The sequence below is a fragment of the Chironomus tepperi genome, unplaced genomic scaffold (genome assembly GCF_022539635.2).
Source record: "Chironomus tepperi strain 1889 unplaced genomic scaffold, CSIRO-AGI_Ctep_v1 contig_349, whole genome shotgun sequence".
In the NCBI taxonomy this organism is placed as follows: domain Eukaryota; kingdom Metazoa; phylum Arthropoda; class Insecta; order Diptera; family Chironomidae; genus Chironomus; species Chironomus tepperi.
Window position 1 is genome coordinate 431,502 of NW_027226471.1, and position 22,226 is coordinate 453,727.

The 22,226-nt window shown below is 30.2% G+C and overlaps 2 protein-coding genes across 13 annotated transcripts in view; one reads left to right on the top strand and one right to left on the bottom strand.

Annotated features, from left to right (window-relative positions):
- Positions 1-22,226, bottom strand: part of LOC139094114 (protein qui-1) — a 91,309-nt gene that overhangs the window by 40,467 nt on the left and 28,616 nt on the right. The window lies entirely within an intron of this gene.
- On the top strand, positions 1,165-21,648 carry LOC139094052 (carboxypeptidase D-like). 8 transcript variants are annotated; one of them, XM_070644935.1, is made up of 12 exons: positions 1,165-1,330; positions 9,769-9,929; positions 10,133-10,179; positions 10,292-10,329; positions 10,452-10,699; positions 10,868-11,018; positions 11,089-11,125; positions 15,489-15,686; positions 15,752-16,047; positions 17,074-17,118; positions 17,178-17,225; positions 17,730-19,433. In XM_070644935.1, the coding sequence occupies exons 2-12, from the start codon at positions 9,769-9,771 to the stop codon at positions 17,946-17,948; spliced, it is 1,488 nt and encodes a 495-aa protein (XP_070501036.1). In that variant the 5' UTR covers positions 1,165-1,330; the 3' UTR covers positions 17,949-19,433. The 8 variants fall into 8 exon arrangements, with proteins under 8 accessions (XP_070501036.1, XP_070501041.1, XP_070501034.1 ...); XM_070644940.1 differs by lacking the exons at positions 1,165-1,330; positions 17,730-19,433 and adding exons at positions 2,997-3,067; positions 19,827-21,648; XM_070644933.1 differs by lacking the exon at positions 1,165-1,330 and adding an exon at positions 2,999-3,067.

Sequence of the window (22,226 nt, forward strand, 5' to 3'; positions counted from 1 at the left end):
TTAGAAAGATTTATAGCTGTTAATTTTGCATAGGCATACCTTGACCTAGGCAGTGTCTTTATTTAAGCAGGTGCCATGCTTAGACATGTCTAAACAAGACAAAATTTACTGCATATGCAAAGGCAATGCCTACGATAGATTTTTGCCTTTAAAATAAAATCGATAGGTAACATCCCTGCTTCTAATACAGAGTAATATGTATTACAATTTTTATTTTTTATGTCACAGAGATCAAACTCTGAATAGTTCTCCGTCCACTAATAAATTTTCTCTCATAGTTAGACTTCTTGACTTGCAATATTGCACTAGTAGTGCGGAAGCTCTATTGCTAATAGCTCCCTCTGTCCTAAGAGCATCCGCTCATTCCAATTGTTGAGCTTCAGATCAATATTCCTTGGTCGTCATTGCTAGTTCTAGTCAGGTTTTCTTAGATTGTGTTTAAAGCTAGTGTCTTGCTATGCCAACGCACCCTGAATTAACTAGAGCCTTGTTTGACTCCACCACACTATGTGGCTTGGGTTAACGGCCTTCACCACAAGAATGTAAGATTGGTACATGGTAGATTTAAGCCATACAAAAGCTATACGTGTAATAAATTCCGTAAATAAATTTTAAGAATTTTTTAACAGTTACTGAGCACGGGACTGTTTATTTATTTAATCTAAAAAAATACCAATGTATTTTCTTGTGTTAATTTTGCTGAATCAGAGATGAGTAAAATCACATAAAATCATTTCAAGGAAAAGAAAAATTGTTATGCAAAAAATAAGAAGATTTTCACATAAATAAAATAAATATGACGGTTGAAACAACACCACATCGATTGAAAATTTTACATTTTCGTAATACAAACAAAGTGAAAGAAAGCAAAGAGAGATAGAAAGAGATTAACGATGCAAAATATCACACAACACACTGTTTAAAATAAAATCAGCGTCATTTTTGGTTTTGTATTTTTATTTTACAGCATTATACATATTTTTCAATGTATATTTCTCTCTTAAAATCGATTCATAACATTTGTTCTGTGTATAACACATAGAAGCAAGAGATAAGGAATGTGTATAGAAAAAAGAAAGAAGCGGAGAAGCTCAACACCGAAATAAAAATGCGCAAAGTATTTCAATGTTAAAATAACAGGCTACAGTTTCAGTTTGACGTTGTCAGCTGCGTGAAGCAGTTGGATAGAGAAGAGAAATATAAAAGAAATTTTATTGCATCGGCATTTTGTGTAAAAATCATTTAAAAAGTTATCGAATTTGAATATTCAGAAACAATATTGTGTTCAGTGTGATTAGTTATTTTTCGATAAGCAAATAAAATCATCAAAGTAAGCCATTAAGTTTTAATTCATTGTTTTGTATATGTGGACAGTCTTAAATCAAGTCATTGAACACAGATTTTGTGGTGTGAATTATACAGGTATTTCGTAAATTAAATAGAACAACTTGACATCAAAATATTTGTGGGACTTAAATAGCTTAACACAGTACAACTTTCATTGAGAAATTCTAAAAATTCAATACTCAAGTACGGAAGTAAATAAATGCATACAGTCAGTAAGGTCATGGTCATGGTCAACTGAATCGATACTCACTATCAATCTCCGACCAAGAACCAAGTATGTAATGTAAATGGAGGAAAGAAAAAATGTCGAAAGAGAACGAAGAAATTTATGTAGTGATATTGACCCAATTTTCTTATTCTTCGACGAAACCAACGAAAGCATAATCAGCACAAGTTTTGTGTCAAGTACAAGTTGTTCGTGCACATAAGAGACATTGCTTTTGCCATTATATTATCATTGACTCTCTCTCTGTTTTCTCATTTATACTAGCCATAAATGCAATTACAATGAGTATTCTCTCACTTCAGCCTTTCAACAGCACCTGATTCACATGATTAATTTTGTCCACTCAACATACAATAGACCATATAGGCAAATAAAAACAATACCAATTATAGTGTACATGTGACGAGAATGAAAAGCATTTTAATGTGACACTTCCAATTATGTGATGTGAAATAATTTTATAAATCATGATATATATAAATTGAGATCTTCATACAAGATGAACACAATTTACTGGTTTTAAAGTGTCAATAGCAAAGCAATTTCGTATCAATATTGAGTGAGAGATCTCATTGTAAAGTGCGGTTGATGGTTAGATTAAAGATTCCAATTTCTAAATAATATAGATGAAACTTCATACTAGTTGCCAGGTCCTGTATTAAACATCTCAATCGCGAATAATTAAGTCGTAAATACTTTAATATTTAGTCGTAATTTCGATTAAAGTTCTACAATATTCAATTTCTATTATTAACATTGGGTTTTCCAAATTTGTCAATTAATTGCGTTAGAATGACAGATCAGGCATAACTTGAAAGTAATAGAATGAGATTATCTCATTGAAAGTGAAGATCAGTATGATAGTTAGTTAGTTTTAATCCCGAGCGACACAACATGGCGAAACAAATTGTTTACTGTATAAATAGGTCAAAATCAACCTTCACGTTGTCGTCAAGCCAACTTTGCGCTTTACCGTTATTAAGGCAACGTAGCGATGTCTCCGTAAACACGTTGTGCTGTTCGGGAATATTTTATGTGGAATCCCCAGAAATTTTAAATTCTCTTCTTGATTTAAAGAAGAAAAAATTAATTTTATTTAAAATTTCTTTCAATTCTGATAAGAGATTTACATCTTATCAAGTTCAATACTCTGTTTTTCTTCATGAGTATTTTGTAGCTACATTTTCGATTTGGATTTTGTGTGAAAAAGTCGACTCAGGTTGACTCGACTCCATATAAAATTCGAGTCGACTTCGAGTTCTGATTTGGTCATTTAAAAGTTTTTAACTTGAATTTTAGATATTTCTTCAAAGTCACTAATCTAAAGCTTTTACGTGCTTTGTTCATTTTTTAAATCCTATTGTATTACTTATCACAAAGAATTTTCATTTATAAATACTGAAAAATCTAACAACATTGTCTCGTCAAAAACAGATTGAGTTACTGCATTTAAGTCACACTACAAATAAGTAACAAAAAATGTTAAGTATGAAGGTGAGATAGCACAGAAACAAAGTAAATTCTTTTTTTTTTTCAATTTGTTCATTTGTCACTCAAAGTTACAAACAAGCATAAAAGGAATTCCTTTTTTTCTATTCATGGAATTTCAAAATCCGATTTGTTATCTCTTTTAGACTGTTCAACTTCATTCAATTCATCGAGATTCTCACCGATTTATTTTTTTTTACGCAAATGAGCTTCGACGTTTCATTTTCTTTCGATCCTCATTCTCACAATTCAACCGTTATATGACATAGACATATGACACATACCTTCGAATATGTGTCTTTCATATGTTTACCCAGTGCTCATTCTCTTCGCTCTTTAGCTGGCATAAAGCGGTGATACTTTTTATGGATGCCTACATTCATTCACTTTTTTCCGTTATATTCTTTTTTTTTTCGCTTGTTTTATTTTTGCTCTATATTAAAAAGCACATATACTCATCGTATGGCATTTGAGAATGGGTGTTTTTTTCTACTCTTTCAACTGATAATATTCTATCCCATATTACATTCAGCATCATGAAAGTTCGGAAAAAAGAGAACGTTAGAAAAATTGTCATCGTTAGTGAAACTTGTCATAGCATTTCTAAACAATGTTGACGCTGTTGTCTTTTGGTTGAAAAATTGTTGCTCTTTATCATTCAGCATTGTAATCATAATAATAAAACCATTATGGGATAGTTCATATGTTTATTATGCATGCATATGGTGCGATGTAATTTTTCTTATCTCAAATTGCAAAAATTATCGACCAGAAATTGACAATTTTCACTTTATTATGTTTCCAAATTATAGCTCACATCATGCGATGCATAATCAATAATAACTAGTAATTTCCTCTCACGTAAAGTAGTGCCGTTTTTAATGAAATTTAATACACATCCGATTGGACAAAAATACGTCATAACTAGTTGATTACTAGTTCTATTTTTGTCCACTCGGGTCAGTTTGACAATATCTGGTCAGCCTAGCTCTAACTGACTATATGAATTTCAATAAAATATGAATGATAGAAAGCTTGACTATTTACTTAATCGATGATAGACTGCAATCAGTGAATAAGGTTTTAGTTAATTGTACTTTCATATTCATAACATTAATATAGACTTTTTTCCCATTCAGTTGTATTTTCAGTTCTGTGTAACTTTGTGAGTAAGCATTAATGAATATTGAATGTGTATGATTAATTCATGAATGTGTATTCATGCAATCATAATAGTTCGATTTATTTGTTTACTTACTTACTATCGTAATATTCAAACTCAAATTTCGTGATCGATTTTGCAGTTTATAGACAGTTCCTTCCGATTTGCATCAATAAATTAGTGTCAATTTCATCAACACAATTTATAATTAATAATGTCAGATTCATTTACATTTCTCTCAAAAATTTCACACCTTAATCAACCAAATGAGAGATTTTTAAACAAAAAATTCAATTACCTACATGCCAATAACACTCGATTTTAATTATGAGAAAAAAAATATGGAAGTTGGATTTTATCACTAAAAGTTTAGAACAATGAAATGAGTCAAATTATATGAGATGAAACTGAAACTGAACAAGATTAAGCATAATGCTAGTTTAAATTAATTAAAAATATAATTGAGTCATTTTATGATGAGTTTTCCTAACCGAGTGACACAAATGAAGAAGGCTCACCACGCAGCTTTTAAGGATCTGCTAAACTTCTTCTGTTAAAACCACATGGAAGCCGTTTCCATTAGACGTCCATAAATTTTTGGATTCTTAAAAGCTCCGTGGTGGAGCCTTAAAAGCTCCAATGCGGACCTTCCTCATTTGTGTCGCTCGGGAATACAAAATAAATATTCAGTATGTCACGTACTAGAGAGCAATTTAAACCAAATTAATAAAATTTGAATTATCACGCAAATGACAAGATTAATTTTTAGCCACCAGATAGATTAAAGACTCAACGGAAGTAATTTCAAAAGAAATTTAAAATTTTATACTCTGTACCACAAAGAGCGCGAGCATGAAATTTCCATAGAAATTTAATAAGCAGGCATTTGCTTGGAATTTTAATTAAACCTTGAAATTTAATTACATTGTTTATTTATGAGATAATTACATCTTTTTAATCCGCTAAGTGATGGCTCTAAAATTTTTTTAATTACTCCAATTAAATCCTTTCTATTCAAAAGTTGTTAAGGCTTTAAACTAATTATATTATACCTTATATCCTCATGATAATAACTGATATTATCAAATTTAATTAGCAATTTGCTCAAGACTATCAAAATAATTACTCTTGACGCACGTGACTTTGAAGATTAATTCCAATTATCCTCCGATTTTATGAACGAATTTCCTGGTAGTTTTCAATACTAAATGCTTTCTTTTTGAAAATTATGTGATTTATAGCATAATAATTATGGAAACGCATATCATTTTACATAAATCTCATTATTTACCCTTTTCATCAAATTGAAAATTGATTCCAATGAGATCTTTTACGTTTTCTCCAAAGTAATAAGCTTTGAGTTCACGTTACACAATGCCTAAATGCGCATGTTACAGATGGTGAATTACGGTCTCTAATTAAAATTGTAAACTTTCAGTCCTAACCAACTTCCGAGAATGTAATGAAAGATCACTTCCGCTTTTTCTTGATGAATTTCCTTCAAGAGTTTTATGGCTAATTAAGCTTTTGTCCTTCTTGAAATCATCAGCATTTCAAGATGTTTAGTTTGCTAATTTTAGGGTTATTCTGTCCTGAATATTTTTAGAATGAGAATTCTTATTATTATCCCGAATGGAGAACTTGATATAATGTCTAGTAACTAGATCTAAGGTCGACTAATAATAAATTTTTCGGAACTTTCCATAGAAAATATCGTTATTCGACCTGAGGTCTAATTACTAGACAGTATATCAAGTTCTTAACTCGAGTACTAACTGGATCCTTCATTCACATAAGATATGATCATAAGTAAACTGTTAAGTAGTAGACAGTTTCTATTCACACTTAATTTAAGACTTAACAACAAATCAGTGTTGTCCAACTTTTTTTGCGCCACGATAAAACTTGGTGGTAATCTTTAATACATAGAAACCACACACAGCATACGGGTCATATCATTTCCAAAAGAAATCAGCCATGTACTAATATGCCGCGGCTCAAAGTTTGGACAGCACTTCCTTAAATAGGCTGTAAATTGCTAGTTTTATGATCAAGTTTTTCAATTGCGAACTTTTCTTAATTCTATGAATTATAAAATATTGTTTATCAAGATTATAGCTTTATCCACGCCTCATTCGAAAGGTAATTGAAGCCCGTGAATATACTTATTACATCTATATTTTGTTTTGTCAATTTCACTTAATAGACTAGGTATCTAGCGGAAAATCACAAGTAGAATGAAATTATAAAAAAAAGTTTCGCTTTCGAAATCAGCGAAATGTGAAAATTATTGAATCACGATAAAAATTTGTTGACTTGTTATTGTTTCCATTTGGTGCTGCTGCTGTTGATATCAGCAATAGTGTGGCATTGTACGTCATTTCTTTTTTACAATATTTCGATTTTTTAAATGGAAAAAGTGTGGTATTATTGCCAGCTCACTTGCTTATTCTGTCTGCCATGCGATCATGATGATGATGATGATGATGATGGCACAACCGGAAATTGAATTTTATGGCATTATTTTTGTATTAAACATCACAATATTGCGACAAAAAATGAATATTCACAAAAAAATTTCATCATTGAATATTTTGAACCAGACTTTTATTATTCCATCTATTCTAACTCAATCAGTTGTTGTTGAGTCGTTGGAAGTGAAAGAATAGAAATTCGTGTTAAAGGTATTTGAATCAATTATGGTTTTGAAATTATGTTGTTGACGAAAGACGAAATGAGTTTAGTGCTTTAAAGTATGTAGATTATTTGTGCGACATAATAATATGTGTCATGTAGGATAAGAAAGTATGTAGATGAAGGAGATTATGGTTTGAAAATATGTGAAACTCATATGCTGTTGTAATTACTTCCAATTTAAGTGAAAATACTCTCAAAATGAAAATATGTCAGTGTTATTATGAAAATTTATTTCCATGTTTGTAAATCATTCAAAAACAAAATTACTGTGAATGTTACGTAACTGTCTTAGTCACTTATGAATTGATGCTGAACAATGTCAAGCATTTTTTTGTTCTTATTTTGCAAATGTGGTTGTAAGAATTTTTAAAATAATTAAATTTTAATGAAAGACTATTCCTTATGTTTGGAAATAACATGGGTCCTTCTGTCATTCTGTCTGTTATTCTGCTCTATGCTCTGTCCTGTTTTCATAAACTTTTAAGTTTGAGATTCTGATTTGCTTTTGTATGTGTACTTTTATAAAAGTTTTGAAAATCTCCAATGTTTAATTGTTTTTATGCTTACTTTGGAAATTTCAATTGTTATTTCCCGAGCGACACAAATGAAGAAACTTTAAAGAATCAGAATGTCGGAATGTCGCTCATGTATAAATCCCAATAGAACTCAGAATAACCGATAATATTTTCCAACCATTCTTGATGGACTTTTATACTAGTAATAAAACAATAAGTTAGTATTGTGAATGAACTACAATACCGGCTTAATCTGATCAGACTAAATTTTAATGCACTGGCCGTACAGAACAATTGTGGTCCACACCTCTTACCAAAGAACTTGCTGAAAGTTAATTGTATTTTTTTGTTTCAAATAATAATTAATTATGTATTCACTTTAAACCTGAATGTTCCCCAACCAGTATACCTGAATATTTCTGGTTAGAGCGAAATTTTGCAAGTCATTTAAGCTACCTAACTATAAAGAAACCGATAATATAAAATCAAGTATTTTATTATTTCATTAATATGAATTTTTTCTTGACCCAAACAACTAGTTGCTTCTAAATTAGTGTAGGTAAACTTTTTATATTGAATTTGTGAATCTTTTTTTGCATATCCACGATATTTTTAACATTTCAATGTGTGTCAATTCCGACGAAATTTTGATGACCCATATTATGAAATTGAAAGCAATTCAAAACATTATGAAACAATGTCAATGGAAATTGTGTGTAAACTTTTACTATCTATTCAGACTTGACCATTGAATTATCAAGCACTTTTACTTATTTTTTTATCATAAATCTTCGCAGCTTTAATAGCATACTTTCATCCAATATAAAGGTTTAAATCGTTGAAATATGGCAAGTGATTTTATTGACACCATAACGGAAAGGAAGACACAAAAAGTAATGATTATTGTCCTATGGTATTGTTTTATGTGGTGTCTGTAAGCACATTGCTTTCATCACATCAAGCTTCATTTATAATGAATGATATCGAAGAATAAAAGCGTGCTTAAGACGATAAAAAAAACTTCTATAGAAAATAATGCACAAAAGACTTAAACGAAGATGGAAGTCAATTTTTTTCTGCTTTTGTTTTTATTATTCTCTATAGAGACTCACTATTGATGCTATTGTCTCTAAATAAAATTTCATTCACCACTTTGCTGAACAATCGAGATAGTTTCTTAAGTAAACATCACATAATGGCAAAATGTTTCTTGGAAAGCTCACTTTTGATATTAACAAAGCCTGATTGAATCAGGAAATCCTATTAGTTGAAGGCATTGAGTGTGTGTGTGCTTAGTAAACATTTAAAAATATTTTATAGATAGTTGAAAAGGACTTTCCTGTCACATCTCGTTAAACACATTATCATTTCAATCTTCAGCTCATTTCCACCTTCATTAAACTTTTTGTATGTGTGTTTATATATGCCTGTACCTTTAATCTGCTTCCTCACGCTTTTTTGTCTCTCATTCCTAACTTTTATTTAAAAGTATAACGTTTTATTGTCTATTTTCCTACATCCCTACACAGAGTTGGATTCAATTATTGACCCAGTCTGGATGTGGCGTAGTAATGGCAGAAAATTTGATGTCTAGCAAACTTGACTCTGGCTTGAGGCCGGATATCATCGAATATAGTTTGGAGCCAGAGTTACGCTAGCCTGTAGCCAGATTTTCAGTCATTTCTACGAAATGTATCTTTTGGGTGATTTTGTTAAGTTTAAAGACAGTTGCTAGAAATCAACTCTGCCCAAATGCCTTTATTGTGCTGTCACGTATTATAAAAGTTTCCTGAATCATTATCATTGTCATTATCGTGAGCGTACAAATATTTTTCTTCATTTATTTAAACCATCTTAAACTTAGACATTTTCAATGTAAGATAAGAACGTCGTGTTGGAAAATGACTACAAAAGAAGAAATGAAATTATCTTTATTTAGCTCATTTACGTCTGCAATAATTAACGTTAAAATAACGGATGATATTAAATGTGAAATAATGAATTTAAATTACTTTTGCTTAAAAATTTCAATTTCTATAAACTTCATTCATTTCTATAAATTTGTTGTGACACACATGAGTACTGTTATGACATGCAAATATAGTTTGAGTATCTATATTACATCATGCTACTTTAATTTACCCCCAGAATTAAAATAAGAAGATAATTTCCACAATTGCAATACTAGCGCTTTCTAGCTCATTGAAAATGAAATTACAGACCACAAAATGATAAACTTCTTTGACTTCCACAATCAATTACAATCCACAACCGCCATAAATAACTTTATCGTTTAATCTGATTTTTTTCTTTCTGTTTTTTTCAATTTCAAGATGCTTCGGTACTGTCTACTATCTGTGATACTCTTTTTATCATGTCAGACATTGATTTATGGTCAATTTTCTGAGCTGTCTCGACCATATGATGTCGGCTCAGCTCCACAAACATTGGATTTCGTCTATCATAATCATGAGGAGATGACAAATTTTTTGAGGTAATGAAATAGGAAATTTATGGTAGATGATAGGTAGATTTAAAATAAATCTAAGAAGAGGCATTGCCCTTTAATTAAATTCATTCAATCTTTATCAAAATGATGGGATTAGAAAAAAATCTTAATTAACTACCATAACATTATTATTATTCTCTTTTTTATCTAATTTTTCCTCCTCTTTTTCTCCACTAAATTACATAAAGACAAACGGCTTTTAGGTATCCAAATCTTACAGCATTGTACTCGATAGGTAAGCGGAAATGTACCATCCTACTTCTAAATTATCTCATTTATTAAGTCTATAATTAATTTATCAAATTATTCTCTGCTCCAATTTCTCGTGCCTTTTCAAATCACAATAGGAAAATCTGTTCAAAATCGTGATTTATGGGTTATGGTGGTAAGTATCTCAGCTTTAAGGTTCAAATTGAGAATACTTTAAAGAAAAATAAGGATCATGTGATCTGTCAATAAATTGAACGTAGTCATATCAAAATTTATTTCATTATTATTACGATGTAGGTCTCATCATCACCATATGAGCATATGCTAGGCAAGCCAGATGTCAAATATATTGGAAATATTCATGGAAATGAGGCGGTTGGACGTGAATTGCTCTTACACTTGATTCAATATTTTATGACAAGCTACTATACTGATCCATATATCAAATGGCTTTTGGATAATACAAGAATTCATATTATGCCGTCTATGAATCCTGATGGGTATGCAGCATCTCGTGAGGGTGAATGTGAAGGTGGAAAGGGAAGGTAATAAATGACATTTTCAAATATTTGATTATTTTGAGGAGGAAGTCATTTTCCTTCTCAATAAGCTCTTGTGACAATTCACAACAAATTTACACACTCAATCCTGAATATTATACATGAAGATATCCGTAAAATTTTTATTCTATATACTCGACATTTTTTTTATAGAGGAAACTCAAGAGGCTATGACCTGAATCGAAATTTCCCAGATTATTTTAAAGCAAATACTAAACGTACTCAACCAGAAACAGATGCTGTTAAGGATTGGATCTCAAAAATACAATTTCTACTAAGTGGCTCATTACACGGTGGTGCATTGGTAAGCTTTAGTTCTTAAAATTTATTATTTCTCTAAACAAATATTTTGTTCTTTCTACTCATGTCTTTAGGTTGCGAGCTATCCATTTGACAACACTCCAAATGCCAGTAAGTATCCATAATAGTATAACGAAAAGTACAAAACAACCTCTTCATCACGTCGCACTCACTTTCTGTGTTCTCTTTTTTTATCTTTTCTGTGTGTAAAAAGCTTTTTAATCTATTTGATTTTCATAAATGGCCCGAACCGTACCAAAAAGGGTCAGTTGTTCATGACTTTATTTTTTTCCTCTTTTACATTTCGGTGCGGCAATAAAAAAATTCTCATGTGCTTTTTTATGACCATAGCTTAAAAATATATGAAAAAAAAGTTTATTTCATTCATTGAGCATAAAAAAATAAGAGAACGAGAAAAAAAACGTGAAAAATGCGATAAAACAGTGGAAAATGGATTGTTGTTGTGAACACAACGAGCCACATTTTCTGTCATGGCAATTAATTTTGTATGAGAAGCATTCTTTCTTGTTTCACGTCGTTTAAGTTATGATTAAAAATTGGTATGGTTCTTTTTAATATAAATCATACAAGACGCTTTTGACTTCATTCCTAACTTCTTCTTAATAGACAATGCTTTTCGTCTTCTATTTTGCTGTGAGCTCATGAAAACAGAGAACATGAAAAGTTACAAGGAAGATGAATTGTAAATGTCTCGCGGAAAGGCTCTCTTAATCTTAAATTTCTATTTTGGATTATGACATTAGCTTGCAATTCATCCAGTTTAGTTGAAAACTTGTTGAAAACTTTAAAGACATTAACGAAAATATTTTTTAAATAAAAATTGAATTAAAGTATTTTAAAGAATTTTCGTAATCCCTGAAATTTATCAAGGGACTTATTTTAAATCTCGAGCATCCATTGCTTTCTTTTCGCTTTTGTAAATGCATTTGATACAGAAGCAGATGAATGGTCTTAAAATTTAATATTTTATAAGCACCGTTATAGCTTCCTTTCGTAAAATTCTGGCCTGTGGATTGTTCTTAGAGAGAGAAAATTGAAATAATGTTTATTTTTTTTTTTTATTTATTTCAATAATTACATTAAAGATTTGGGACTTAATGGAACTTAATTTTTGTAGAAATCCTGAAATCAACTTCATATCCCAAATTTATAAAATATTTAAATTTTATTTGAAAAATAAATAAACTTAAAATCAGAGGTCGAAGTCGATTCGGATTTTGTATGGAAAAATGAACCTGATTCGACTCAGCTTCATATAAAATTTCCGTCAACTTTGAGCTGTGCTTAAAATAATAATCTCTACACAAAAGTTGGTACATGCAACGTTGAACCATTACCATAAACACCAGCATAAATACGGAAATAAGTTGTGAATCGGTGTTAACAAGTGCTTTTAACACGGTAAAACACATGTAGATCGTTTAGTAAAATTATTTCTAGGTTAAGTACATTATACAATAATTAGATTAAATCATTAAAGCATTTTTTCCTCGAAATCGATCCAAAAAATTTAAACTCTTCAAAAGTTTGGTTGAAAAAAATTCTTAAACATGTTGTCACATGCAGGCTATAATATCTTGATGAAATCGATAAACCAATGAAAAGAATACAGCCAATTCCTTTAATCTTTTAACGAATTTAATAATCAATTGAAAACGTGAACATGCTTGACGTCAATCAAAATTCATATAGTATAGATTTTAAATAAATACAATAATTCAATTCCCTACTCGTGGCTGCATACGTTTTACTTTAAAAAATATTTTGCTGCAAGCAGGAATGGATTTTCTCTATTTATATATCTGACATAAACATGCATGCTTCATTTGGATTCTTTTCGGCAACTCTTTCAAACTTCATTCCCATTTTAAAGCTTCCATTGAATTAAATCAAGCTTGTATTATCTTTACTCCAGAGAGTTTATTCCTCAATCCTATATTGTATGAATGGCTTCCTGCTGAAAGCAATTTCAAGATGACGTCATTCATTTTAAGGAAGTTATTAAGTATAGAAAAAAAAATATGAAAAACGATATGGTATGCAAATTGACATTAAAGATATTGTAGGAATGGAGCGATGATGAATATTCACTTAATATATGTAATAGGCGTGATATTAATCCATCCCCCAGTTTATATATTCATTCATAAGAAGCGCAACATTTTATTGAATGAAATGCTTCCCATGTTACTGGATGTAAAATTTATTAGCGTAATTTCTTTTTGAAAAATGAATTTTCCGTGAAAATAATTTTTGTCGGCATTTCCCTTATTGCATGAATTATGTACGGAAGTAAATTATGGATTATGGTCTTGATATCTCAAGAGATTCCAAACTTTTTTGATTCAAGAGAAAAGCATGAGAAAAGGTTTGAATTTTGTAATATTGTCGCGAACCTAGTTTTGTGCCTGATTTCAATTTTTTATAAGTATCGGTCAAGTAATGGCAGTAAATAAATTTATTCGATAAGCAGCTATGATGAAAAATCTTTCAAAAGTGAAATTTGATCTGAAAAAAATATGACGTCAATACATAGTAGGAAATAAGTCTTGATTTCATCGTATTTAGCATCTCTAGTGTAAACATGAACTTATAATGTCATTTGAAACCATTCCTTACTTCTTAAAGTCTATGATTTGAGAAGGTCAGAAAAAAATGTTAGGGACTGAGTATGAAGGAAAGAAAAAAATTGAAAATCAGTTCCAAAGATTTTTCCAAGAATTTTCTTTGATTTATTTCAATGTGTCCGAAAAGCCTTTCGACCTTTTCCTCCAATTTCACTTTTACGTATCCTCTAAAAAAGCTTCGTTTTTACAAAGCACAGTAAAGAAGCAAGAGAATGTAAATGAAAAGGGTTTTTACTTCCACATAAGAACGTAAATGTCATGTTCGAGATATTTAATAATGAAGATATGTATATCCATAGCTAAATAACATGATATGTATTTTATGATACATTTCACTACACATACATTAGTTTTCCATTAAAGATATTTTTCAAAATGTTTGTATTTTTTGCAATGCTGCATTTACATTGTTGCATTTATGTACATTAGGATTTCATGGTTCAAGTATTGAGAACTAGATTTAACAAAAAGTTTTAAAGCACAACAAGTTGAAAATCTTCATTATGGTTAATGGTGGTTAATGTCCCGAACAGAAAGCTTCTCATGATTACAAAATTGAGTATGCTCATTTAAGTGAGTATGCTCATTGTATATTTGGATGTGTTTTATTAAGAAAGTTTCATGTCAATTGATGCTTGAAGTTTTCAGAGTATACAGCTATACACAAGTAAATATTAATCATATCATTGCCCTTACATTGCCTGTTTTTACTAACTTTATCTTCAAAAAATGAAGAGCATGTATATAGGTCTACGTAAATCATACATAAAATACAAATCCACAACTTTATGTCCCCAAGCTATAATAAATTTGAATATTTCAATGTTGAATAATTCAATAGGATCATTTACTGAATTTATGCAGTAAATTGTTAGCAGGAATTTTTGCTGTGCTTCCTTTTGAACTTATTAAGACTATTAGTTACTTTAGTTCATCATGAATTGAATATCATAATAATTCAAATTTTATTTATGATATTCAATAGTTAAATTAATTCATTTCTTATTCTTTTGTGCTGAATGTAATTATATTAATGTATAAGCTTATTTCATTCATTTCCCCTTAAGTTTTGGCATTTCAAAAACTCTTTTGAATATCTTAATCAGTGATGGCCAACCTTTTATTTTTCGTGCCACACCTTGATGGTTAGCCTCGAACCGTAATTGAAATGCCCGCTCACGACATAGGGTTCATGGGATTTCCAAAAAAAAAAAATTAGTGCCACGGTACACAAGTTGCCCACCACTGATCAAAATACTTTGAAATGGAAAAAGAAAAGCATTAAGCATAAAATTACTTAGCAGGAAAGGTTTAATAAAATAATTTTTTCTGATATATATCATTACAAAAGTATCTTATATCTTCTTTCTTTTCACCCCTAATGCTTTCAAGATCATTCACATTCAATAAAGTATAAAGTTTCACTCGAAAATATGTGCATGTGAAGACGTTTTACTTTTTATCTCTAGCATACATATCTCTAATGTACGTGTATAAGTGCTTTAATATGCTTATTCCTCGTAATGTGCCTCATATATACATTCTCAGATCTTAATATACATAAATAATTTTGCAAAAGTTTTAACAAAAGCTTAAAATTTCTTTTCGTTCTTCTTCTTTATTCAATTTTAATGCATTCACTTGATATATAATAACATTCACATCATTTAGAGATTTGTCGATCATCGTCGACATGTTCCTGTGAGTACACTTAACTGTTCAAGTAGTATTTCTCGATGTGAAGTAAAAAAATGCAATACTTTTGCGGAAGAAATTTAATTTTTTTCATTTCATTTTCTATTTTTCCTCTTTTTTCATCTCAACATGTCCCTTGGGTTCAGTGTTCCACTCATATGCATCAGCTCCTTCACTTACACCTGATGATGACGTTTTCAAGCATCTCTCATTGGTATATGCAAGTAATCATGCTAAAATGTCACGCGGTGTTGCATGTAAAAGTTCAGCAAGTACTCCATCATTCCAAAATGGAATTACAAATGGTGCAGCATGGTATCCTTTAACCGGTAAGTACTTTAGTATGTCAGACAATAAACTTTACATAATTTGCATATTATTTATGTACATGCAGGTGGAATGCAAGATTATAACTACATTTGGTATGGATGTTATGAAGTTACACTTGAAATATCGTGCTGCAAATTTCCTCCAGCACATGAGTTAAAGAAATACTGGGCAGATAATCAAGCATCACTCGTTAAATTCTTAGCTGAAGCACATCGTGGCGTTCAAGGATTTGTTCATGATCAAAATGGTGTTCCTATTGAGAAAGCATCATTGAAAGTTAAAGGACGTGATGTCGGCTTCCAAACAACCAAATATGGTGAATTCTGGAGAATTCTACTTCCAGGAGTTTATAAGCTAGAGGTTTGTTTGCCAAACATTTATATTCATTGATGGGAAATGTAAATATAAGAAGAGTATTTTATAGATTTAAATGTTGATGGAGGATGGTTTATGTCTGTATTTTTTTCTGAGATTTTAAATTGCAAAACAAACTGTTTCGAGTGATTTCTTATTAAAAGTGAGTTTGTTTATGAGCAAATTTCTGCTGAGGCTTCAATATTTACAAACTCAATATAACAAAATTTCAAATGACACTTTTGCTTTTTACATGCTTGAAGGTTTTCAAATTAAATCTAAACTTTTGACTTTTTGCCATATTAAGTTATAAAACCTTAAAATTAATTTTCGGAAATGTTTACTACACATATTACATATTTCATCAAATTCATAAACATAAATGTGTGAAACTGAAATTTTATTATAAGATACCGAGTGACACAAATGAAGAAGGTTCTGCCAAAGCTTCCAAACCATATGAGTACCACACGATAGTGGCTTCTGTGTCGAATAGCACAAGTTGGTTAATTGATTCAAAATTCGGCACCAGGTCGACGTGAATCTGGCATATTGGATTTAAACCGAATCTGACAGCAAGTCAGAGTCACTCCGATATAAAATCGAATTTTTACTCGGGTATGTGGCATTCAAATGTCAAAATATTTTAATAACACCAAATACAAACCCACTTTATTTGGGAGCCATATGAGTGCCACACGGAGGCGGGTTCCATTTGGCATATTAATAAGAGAGCTTGGCAAAGCTTTAAAACCTGGGTTAGCGCTGTGTCATTCGGGGAGTCAACAGAGAGAAACAAAAAGATTTTATTAACACTTCTTGCCAAAAAAAAATAACATGAAAATCACGTGAAGTACTCTCAATTTACATTATTTAAATTTTATGAACTTTCATAAAAAAGTTCATGCTTCTCATAAGCAATTTTTCCGACACTGTTGCATGTATAATTTTCCACGCTAGAATTTAATCCAATTAAAAATTTAAATTCATTTCGTTCTTTTCGTTTTTCCGCATTTTTCATGCATTCTACAGGTCTATGCAGATGGATATTCACCACAAGAAATAGAATTTATGGTGGTAAGCATAAACAAAAGCAGTGAAATTTTTCATATAATTTTTTAATGATGTATCTTTAGGTTGATCAACATCCAACGTTGTTAAATGTAACTTTAACGCCAGCCAAGGTACGTCCTCGTAATCGAAAAACTTATTATTACTATTATAACTAGAATTTTTGACAAATTGTGTATATAGCATAGAGATTAAGCTTATTTCCGTTTGTTTTGAAAATCACTTTGCAATTTTCTTCAAATCTTTTACAAGACTTGCTTCCAATTCCAAAAATACATTAATTTGTAGAGTGTAGAAAGGAATAAAGTTTCTCATTTTCATTTGATAAGTTTTAATCTCACAAAAAAATAATCCACAGAAAATCTATGTATAGCTTGGAAGCTTTTACAAATATTTCTGATACTATAAGCTTCTTGTAAAAGATTAAAGCACAAACATTTTCCATTGCTTTAGAAATGAAAGCACTAATGAGATTTTTCCAATGAAAAACTTTCCGATTAATTACTAACTTTTTCTTCCTATATTTTATGCTTCCTAAACAATTTGGATTTTGCACGCATATATAAAATTAAAATAACAATCACACATCAATACAAACTAACCGATTAACATAATAGAAATATGCAATTTTATTTAAACCAAAACCTCCACCACAGCAGCCACACAAACAAAAACCAGGACACTATCAATTCGTAGAAGTTCCAACAGAACACTTGAAAAACACTCCAATTAATTCACTGCCAACAAATCAATCACCGTGTACAACATGTTATATACCTAATACACCTAATGCTTCAACGACAATCGACAGTGATACTATTGTGTTTCGTGATTAAAATTATTTAAATTTAATGCAAGTTTCCAATGTGAAATAAATTCAGCTTATCGGTAAAAATTAAATTTTGGGTTCGGTCAAGAGCTACAGGCCTGCGTTTTAGATGCGCATTTCAACAGGTAAAGAGTATGCTTTCATGGCACTGAAAAGTACCTAAAACCGGTCTATTTGCCTGTTGGGGACAGGTTTTTAGTTTTTGGCTGGACCAAATAGTTAGTCAAAGGCTTCAGGTCTGCAATTTTGGACTCATCCTAAGTAAATTAAACTAATTTGATGTTTGTATATTAATTTAAAATATCTTAAGAATTCATCTAAATTGGACTAGTTTTTGAAGTCATTAAAGCGTTTAATTAAATCTGTCTACATAATTGGAAACTATATCCTCAGTTAAATTAATGATGCTTAATCATTACAAGTGGAATTAATGATGCTTAATCTAAAAAAACCCAATTTGTTAGTCATAAATTTTGCCATTCACTAGAGACTAGTTCTAGATTCAATTTACAAAATTTTTTTTATAAATATTGTAAATACGTTTTTGAATGATATTAAATGAACTATGTGAAAATGAAATGGATACATTACATGTATGTGAAAAGCTTACTTGATAACTATTAAACAGTCTGCAAATATTTAGATAGAGCTAATATGAATATACTGTATGGCAACGAGAATTATATTGCTTTTAATATACTACATTATATCTTCTCGACTCTCTATAATGTTAATATTATTATATATATTTTTTTATTATTAAACATAATATGATATGTTGATGAAGCAGCTATGACGCAGACATTGAATATGGAAAATAAATTTTCCGACTCCAATAATAATGATGATTGTCATTTGCAATATAAATTATTCTGATAAAATGAGCTATAATCCATATTATGCAATATAAACGCTGCTAACTAACTGGAAAATCCGATTTTCAAAATGTAATTTTGCAACTAAATATTGACATAACCTTCAATTACTTTGTCATGTAAATAATTAATGCACTACTTGCTATTACTCTACTACATGTACATCCAATTACAATTTGTTTCGATTAGTTTCTGAATCTTTTTTGGGGTTTAAAGCTTTTAGTTTTTTGAAACTTTTGAAAAGTTTTTAGATTTTCAAGATTTTTGTGGATTAACTTGTAGTATCTTGTTTAGGATAGGGGTCATTCACTTATTACGTAACGCTCTGAAGAAAGAGGTGATTACGCCTCAAACAGTCAAAATTTCTGTGGATATCTTGTTGAGACAATGGTGAGGATGAGCTCAAAAAGACAATTTTTCGCGTTCCGTAATAAGTGAACGACTCCATACTTTGATAGAAATCAAAGTCCAAAATCAGAATCTTTGTAAATATACTAATTTAATAGGCACTGTAAATGATTTTTACCACCTCGCAGCAAAACATAAAATGATGAAAACCTCAAAAATAAATTAATGTCCAAGAATAATTTATTGGAATTATTTGGGCTTAAAACACATTTTATGATTGTTTTAAATAGATTAAATGCATTCTATATTAAAAGGATTTCTCTGTAAAGCTCAATATTTTATGGCCAAATAATAATAAAATTTTATGCATAATTAAATTTCAAATAATAATAATTTGTTAGCATATTGGGTAAAAATGTTTGTATATTTATGATAAATAATAATCAATCATTATTGTATATACGTTAAAACAAGAATGGAGATGAAAATTGGTGGTGAATGGTAGGTAATGTCAGTAGTGGTAATTTAATAAAGAAGGATGAGGGAGCAATAATGTTCAAAAAGTATAATAACTGTAAATATGTATATCCATTTGCACATGAGTGTGTGTGTGTCAACAAAATTACAGTTAATGATCATAAAATATCATGATTTTCCATTAGCCCGGAGAGCGTCCCGTTCCAAAACCTGTAATCGGCCTCCCACCATATCGACCACAACAACAACAGCCAACAACATCAAACGACGGCATAATCTCATCGTTGACAACTGGACTATCAAGCTTTGTCAATAGCATTTTCGGATAGGAGATAAACAACTCAAAACTTTTGTTATGTTCTCATTTCTTAATATTTTTATGATTTTTTTGTGTGACACTGCACGTGTTTAAGGGAACAGCAACTGTTCTTTACACCTTAACTTTATTTATTTAAATCACACTCGAAATTTAAATTTATTAAAAAATATCTTTTTATATAAAATCAAGAGAATTGAAATTTGAGCATGTGAGTCTCAGTCAAAGCATATCTTGCTGAGTTCAATTAAGAATTCAATGAATTTTCTGAAGAATTTGTCAAGTTACAGATTTTTGAGATTGAAAAGTTTATTAATATTTCTTGAGCTGCTTATCAAAATTCATTTCATTCCCTAGCGACACAAATGAAAAAAGCTCCACTAAAGTTCTATTAATGGCTATATGGAAGTCGTATCAGCAGAGTTCGAAGTCGATTCGAATTTTGTATGGAGTTGAGTCATCTCAAGTTGACTTTGAGCTTAGTGTATCAGTGAAGCGTCCTTATGGCTGACAAAAATAGGCGGGGACTTAAAAGTTCCTTTGTGGAGTCTTCTCCATTTGTGTCACTCGGGATAAGGAATTAAAAATTATTTATTGAATGTCAAACCAAGTACAAATCCGCAAAATTTAATAAAATGGAAGTTCACAAATGATGTACAACATAAATTTAATTTAAATCTTCATCCTTAATACTTGAATGTTCATCCAGAAAATTCTATAATTTTTCATTCAGCCTCCTTTCATAAAGTTGAACATCATTTGTGAATTACATTTCAAATTAAAGTAATTTATATAAAAAGATATGCTAAGAATCAAATCAAACTGCTAATTTTTCTCAAAATGAACTTTTTCTTTCTTTATATTATACAAATGTATTTTTAGCGAAGATTTTAATAAGACGTGAGATATGAAAAAGGCAACTTAATAAATTATTTCTTCTCAACGAGATGCCACAAAATTTCTCCACAAGAAGCAAGCGAAATATTGTTTATATACTTTTAAGCATAAAAATGTTTTTCATTCATTTATGATAAACAATAAACTCAGTTTGTTGCTTGTAAAACACTTATGACAGGATTGAATTACGTTGAGTTATAAAGTATATATGATGTAAAAAAAAAGTATACATGCTCTGTGTGATGATATAAAAAACACTATTTTCTCTTACATTATACTTTTTTATATTCATCTCACATGAATGTCTTCATAAATCATTTTTGTACCCCTCAGTCTAAATTATACAACCGACGACCTTGTACAGTAGTTGAATAGTCAGATGTTACACTTAACGTTCCCTTCTAAATTGTTAATGAATTGTTCTATTAAGAAAATTAACCTTTCTCTGTCTGGCAAATGAGTTTGTTGGAATTATAATAATGAAAATTAAATTTTATGAGACATTTTACTTCCATAAAATGTGTTCACCTTCGTGTTATTTAATATATTCTTAAATTTATGGCTAATAAACTAATGATATTTAGAATAAGCAGAGAAAGTTATGAATCCTCAAATCCCATTTGAATATTTCCAATTATAGAACAATCATCACAGATATTCACACTGTAATCAGCAAAAAATTATGATTCCCAAATTAGCTTAATTAATCTAACCTCAAAACCATTACGATAATTTTTGTAAAAACAAAAAAGATGATAAATTAAATAAATTAATGCTTTATTCTGAAAAAAAAATGAGAAACCAAAGCGTTTTTAATTCAACCCTAATTTGAGATTCTCGTTTACATTTAAGGTACACATTTTATATATTTACCGTTTTCAGTCAAAAAAAAAAGTGAGTCAAAAAGTATTTTGGAATAAATAATTAAGGTAAAGTAAAAAGTTTCATCAACATTATTATACAGTGTGGGTTTTACATTATTATGTCTTTCTACTTTACACAAATTGGAATGTTTTATGTTTCGCATTATGATTTTTAACGAGAAGTCTTCTTTAAAATTTCTTCATTCTTATTACTTTTTGAGTAGAATCCAGACGGATACACCCGGGATATACAAATATTGTAGGTTCCGCCCAAGCTCTGCCATGGAACTTTAAAGGCGCCATTAAAATTCTTTTATGAACACAAGAGTTCGAAGTCAACTCGAATTTTGTAACAAGAATCGACTTTTCCATTTAAAATCGAGGTTGGCTTCAAGCTTTGATTAACACCAAATTGAAGACACCTAAATTTAGAGTCCATATGTCGGAGCCTTCTCCATTTGTGTCGCTCGGGATAGACAAGAAAAATTCTTGAATATTGTATACTGAGT